This window comes from Coptis chinensis, chromosome 1, assembly GCF_015680905.1.
Source record: "Coptis chinensis isolate HL-2020 chromosome 1, ASM1568090v1, whole genome shotgun sequence".
Taxonomy (NCBI): domain Eukaryota; kingdom Viridiplantae; phylum Streptophyta; class Magnoliopsida; order Ranunculales; family Ranunculaceae; genus Coptis; species Coptis chinensis.
This window is the reverse complement of record NC_141456.1, coordinates 11,374,693-11,379,939: the sequence shown is the minus strand read 5'-3', so window position 1 is coordinate 11,379,939 and position 5,247 is coordinate 11,374,693. Positions and strand designations below refer to the sequence as shown.

At 36.4% G+C, this 5,247-nt stretch overlaps 1 protein-coding gene across 2 annotated transcripts; it reads left to right on the top strand.

Annotated features, from left to right (window-relative positions):
• Nucleotides 1-1,465: 1,465 nt before the first annotated feature.
• LOC147522118 (microtubule-destabilizing protein 60-like) lies at nucleotides 1,466-4,836 on the top strand. 2 transcript variants are annotated; one of them, XM_086591233.1, is made up of 7 exons: nucleotides 1,466-2,486; nucleotides 2,568-2,660; nucleotides 2,999-3,118; nucleotides 3,397-3,495; nucleotides 3,620-3,679; nucleotides 3,784-3,878; nucleotides 4,339-4,836. In XM_086591233.1, the coding sequence occupies exons 1-7, from the start codon at nucleotides 1,629-1,631 to the stop codon at nucleotides 4,448-4,450; spliced, it is 1,437 nt and encodes a 478-aa protein (XP_086447359.1). In that variant the 5' UTR covers nucleotides 1,466-1,628; the 3' UTR covers nucleotides 4,451-4,836. The 2 variants fall into 2 exon arrangements, with proteins under 2 accessions (XP_086447359.1, XP_086447362.1); XM_086591236.1 differs by having other exon boundaries at nucleotides 4,268-4,404.
• The last annotated feature ends 411 nt before the right edge of the window (nucleotides 4,837-5,247 follow it).

Genomic DNA, 5,247 nt, shown 5'->3' with positions numbered 1-5,247 from the left:
GTCAACATGGTCAAGATGCAGTCAACTAAATCGGACGCGGGGTCAAGACGCAGTCAGACGCGGTTAACATGGTTAAAACGCGGAATTTGACCTAAAAAAATAAAAAATAAATCAAAATAATATTAAAAAAACTCAATTTTTTCATTTTTTTTTTGTTAAGACTTATGACATGTTTTTAAAGTTTGATTAGGAGATATTAAACTTAATTTTGTGACTATTTATCTTTAATAGTTTTAAATTATGAATGTTGATACATTTAATTTAGTTTTTAATGTTCAATTTATATAAAATAAAATTATACATATTAATTAATTTTCGCGTTCTTTGTCGTGTCCGCGTCCTACTGTTTTTGAGATATAACCGAGTCATCGCGTCCGTGTCCGTGCAACATAGGGGAATATAATTAGTTGATTAGGAATTAGAGAAAGACTTACTCACTTTTTTAAATTAAACTAAAAATATAGTTTAGCCGTGGCGGAGCTAGCAATAAATTGAGTGAGGGCTCTTTAGAGGAAGGGCCAAGCAAGAGGAATAGCAGGTCGGAGAAATGGAAGTTTGGGCTCTAGAGGGATCTCATGGAAGGGACAAAATAAAATTCTTGTTGTTTTTTAAATAGCAAAAAAAATATTAGTGTATATATGTTTTCACATAAATATTTTTAATTTCATGGCAAAAAACAATACTAACTAGATCTTAGGATATGAATTATTAGCAAGAATGACCCATACGGATGGATGATTAATTGGCATAGATTTAGTCCATATGAGTTGATTTTTCAATCAATGATAATTAATTGGCATAGATTTAGTCCATTTTTTATAATTTGGTAGAGTTTTAGTGAAGGGACAACAACTTTGTTGGAATTCAAGAAATGGGAATTGTTGTTAAAAAATTAGAAAGGGGTGGATTGAAAAAGACAAGGGGCAGAATCACCAATAATTTAAAGGGTTAGTTAGTCTTAGGGCTAGATGAGCCAATTAGGATTTCTCTCACTAGATGGCCAATTAGGATTTCTCCCATTACACACAAAAAAAAAACACGGTCAATTCAAAATGACTTTTTTTTTTGTGTGTACTTAGGGGCTCATCTAGGGGGTAATACTAGTTAACCCTAATTTAAATATAGATGTTGTCAAAATAGATAAGAAACGGAATGGGTAGTTAAGTGTGAGTTTCCAAAGTATGGGTGGTTCATTCAATATGCAGTACAAACTAGGGTTTTCCTAAAAAATAAAAAGAAATAACCCTCCTTAGAGTAAAGGCTTTAAAAAAAGAGGGGGTCCATATATAACAGGCTAAATATTAGGCCCAATGCTTGTAATTAGTGATGACAGTTTAGCATCTACATTACCATAAAAGCAAAATCAAATCAACACCGTTAAACCATCTAATCAACGGCTGTAAACAAACCAAATTTCAAATTAAACCCTCTAAAGAAAACTAGCCGTTACAAGAGCGTCTATAGCAATTCCAACGTTCTTTTTCTCCTCTCCTCTTTCTTCTTCAAGAAAACAGAAGAACAATAAAAATCCACTTTCTCTTTCATCTCAAACACCACATTCCCATTCCACATCCCCAAATCTCTAAAACCTATTTCCAGGCACTCATTTGATCGTTTTTGGTTGAAAAATGACACCAGTGAAAGAATCACAAGCCAAGAGATCTCAAATGGGTGAGAATACAAATCCCAATCTTGCGAATGCAACTCCAAAGAAGAAATCAGGAAGTTCCCCAATGAACAAAACACCCAAGTCGAAGAAATCAGTGAGCAAGATTAGAGAGAGAAAGTTTATTGTGGCGAAGAAGAAACAACCAAGAGTGGAAGATTCAGGATTGAATGGTGCTGGTGCTACTTGCAAATGTAAGAATAAAGTAGAGGGTGTCAACAAATGTCCATGTATTGCTTATCAAAATTTAAGGGCTAGTCAAGAAGATTTTTTCAAGAATAGGACTAGTTTGGATCATGAGAAGAATGCCGACGAGTCAGAAAACTGTGAAATAGCTGAGAATCAAGAGGAAGGGAGGAATGGGGATAACAAAAATGTCGAAACCCTTGATGTGGTTGACTACAATGATGGGTATACAGAAGAGTATGAGGTGCCACAAGAAACCGGAAGTTCAACGATTGAGAAAAGAAGAGAGAAGATGCTTGAAGAAGCGAGGAGAAGTATTCCTGAAGAGGGTGATGGGCGAGTTAAGTATTTGGTTCAAGCCTTTGAGAGACTGCGTACGATTCCCAGTAAGAAGGAATCAATGGAGAAAGACGATGAAGAAGAAGAAGAAAACATAAATAAGAAGGGATTGAAGTGGGGATTGCCATTGCCTGGAATGCAGCCACCTAAGATTACAGATTCAAGGGACTCATTATCTTCATTTAGTCCATCACAGCTATTCTTTACTTCGGATAATTTTGGTATGGATTCAAGGGTTTCATCTTCGTTGGATTCAAGTAGGACTTCTGGTGGTGGGCGAAGGAGCAGGCGAAATGTAAGCTTTACTCTTGTTTCCTTTCCTATTGGTTTTAAATATAGTCCCATTTGTAATGTGTTTTATTTTCTGCGATCTTAGAGTTCGGATTCCACGGGTACATTTGGTGGACGGAAATGGAAGAAAATGCAGCTGAGAGTCACCCGTCAACAGCCATTTAAGCTGAGAACTGAGGTATGAATCATCAGAACTTACCTAAAACAGTTTGTTATAGTTTATGCTTAGATAAAAACCTACTGCAGAGGAATTAGACCAGTTTTGTCGGAAATACATTGTTGGACATACAATAGTACTATGCTGGATTTGGTTGACGTGCATCCCTTGCATACACGTCCTATGCATTTTCTTTTTCGACTCTAGGTTTGCGAGTGCTCCACTTATACAACAGTACTTAACTGTTTCAACTACTGAAATCAGTCTGATTAGAGGGACTTTTTATGATAAGAATGTGATTTACTATTGGAAAGGATGTTCTAGGCTGCAATTATGTAATGTATTGGTTCTTGTTGCAGCAAAGAGGGAGATCAAAGGAGGAGGAGTTCCTGAAAAAAGTAAAGGAAATGTCTATGGAGGAGGAAAAATTACGGATTCCAATTGCACAAGGGCTCCCATGGACAACGGATGAACCCGAGGTTAGAATTGACGTAAATTAAGTGTGGCATTTAGGTCAATGACCAAATTTGCACAGATTTTCTGTTTTGCTTTCTGAATCTTAGTGGTGATAGTATCTGCTCTAGATTTTAAAACAAAGCTTCATCTTGGTCCAAGACCTGTTTATTGTTCTTTAGTCAGCATCAAGCAACATAACCGGCGTTTGATTGCTGTGGTTTTACTTCATTTTCTTTGTTCTATTTTAATACGAATATACTCCTGTTTATGTTTTCTGACATTCTTTTATACTCTTTAACAGTGCTTGCTAAAGCCTCCAGTGAAAGAAATCACGAGGCCGCTTGACCTGAAGCTTCACAGCGATATGAGGGCTGTGGAGCGGGCAGAGTTTGATCATTATGTAAGTTTACATAGCTAATCTAATAGCTATTTTACTATTATCTTTATGGATTTCCACAGCACCTAACCTTTGGCTTCTTTCATTAAGAAAAGCTGATTGTTCATCCATTACATTTTTTTTTCAGGTCACTGAAAAATTGAGTTTGATTGAGCAGTACAAATTGGAAAGAGAGAGGCAGCAGAAGGTATGAGTCTGGACTAGAAATGAATTTTTATGGTCATAGCAAAATGTTCACACAATATGTTAATGTTTACGAAATATGTGATTTGTCTCTTGGGCTTCTTGCAGTTAGCAGAAGAGGAAGAGATAAGGAGATTGAGGAAGGAGCTTGTTCCAAGAGCTCAGCCCATGCCTTATTTTGATAGACCTTTTGTTCCACAAAGGTAATGGTCTAATTTAGGTTTTTATATGATACTGCTTCTTGTTTGACATTATTTAGTTTTATGTAGAAAACCCAAGAGTTTAGAAAGCTTAAGTAGTGTTGAAATTACAAGAGGGATATTTTACTCATCCTTCAACATTTTAACAACTGATCTGGGGAATGACTTGATCAGTAAAGTGCATATTAGCAATGAAATTACTTCATCAGCGATCTTTCTTTCTCTTTTTCTCCCTTTTACGATTTCCACTTTGAAAATCAAATGCAAACATTTCGTGTTAGAATAAGATGATCAAGGATTATTACTTTCATCCTTTAATGCTTTGACGACTAATCATTCGGTACCCTTCTCATGGTAGATCTGTAATAGGGCACTGCACTCTTGTTTGCCAGGTTCTGATAGTGTTATTTTAAATATATGGCCGCCATACTGATGGATCAATTGGTCTTTGCATCTTCTGAAGGTCTGTAAAGCATCCAACTGTTCCAAAACAACCTAAGTTTCATATGCCCCAGCATAAGAAGATCAGGTGCATGTCCTGGAATGACATTAGTATCTATACTGACCAGCACTGAAGATCGAGAAGGCAAGGATGATTGGAAAGGATAAAAGATCGATATCTACACCCTCCAGCACTGTAGATCAAGAAGAGGGGAGCGGATGAACGTATGGATGAAATTTCATCCACTCATATTACCTGTATTGAAGACCAATAAATAAAATACTTTCAGAATCTATTTTGTTTCTTCATTCGTCATTGAAGAATGTTAGTTCGTTTATTTGTCATCTGTATACAAGTACTCAATTATTTCTATTTGTATCTCCTTTGTTCATAGTGAACTTTTTTTTTTAAATGATCCATCAAAGTTTAGAAGGTACCAGTGGTTTTAGTTAGATTCAGTGTGATGGAATGTAGGGAACCAAAATAAACTCCTTCCATGAAGCTTACTTCTAGCTGTTCTATCTAGTGTGATGTTTCTGTAGGATTTTGTCCTCTATACTGTTGCCTAATTGTGCTCATTGAACATTTCGGTGCCACTTTCCTCAGTTCCACTTTGCGACAATTGTCAAACCAAATTTTAACTCTGCTGCAATGTCACCTTTTGGTTCAAACAGCTCTCTCACCTAACATTGGGTTGGTCTTTTGTCTGAAGCATGCCAACAAGCACACAACAATATGAAAACTGGAGACGCGAAAATTATATGGATAGGTTGACTGTGTGGTTTGTGGATGCATTCGTCTTCAACAACCAATCTGAATTGGATCATATACGTGTAACACAGTGGTGTGCTATCTTAGAACACATGCTATTGCTAAGATAAGAGTCTACAGCTTACACAGCTTTACTGTCCATTGTGAGTTTGGGACAGC

Coding starts and splice junctions, on each gene's coding strand:
- LOC147522118 (XM_086591233.1), top strand. CDS start 1,629: ATGACACCAGTGAAAGAATCACAAGCCAAGAGATCTCAAATGGGTGAG. Junction 2,661..2,998: donor CATTTAAGCTGAGAACTGAG/GTATGAATCATC, acceptor TTCTTGTTGCAG/CAAAGAGGGAGATCAAAGGA. Junction 3,496..3,619: donor GGGCAGAGTTTGATCATTAT/GTAAGTTTACAT, acceptor TTTTTTTTTCAG/GTCACTGAAAAATTGAGTTT.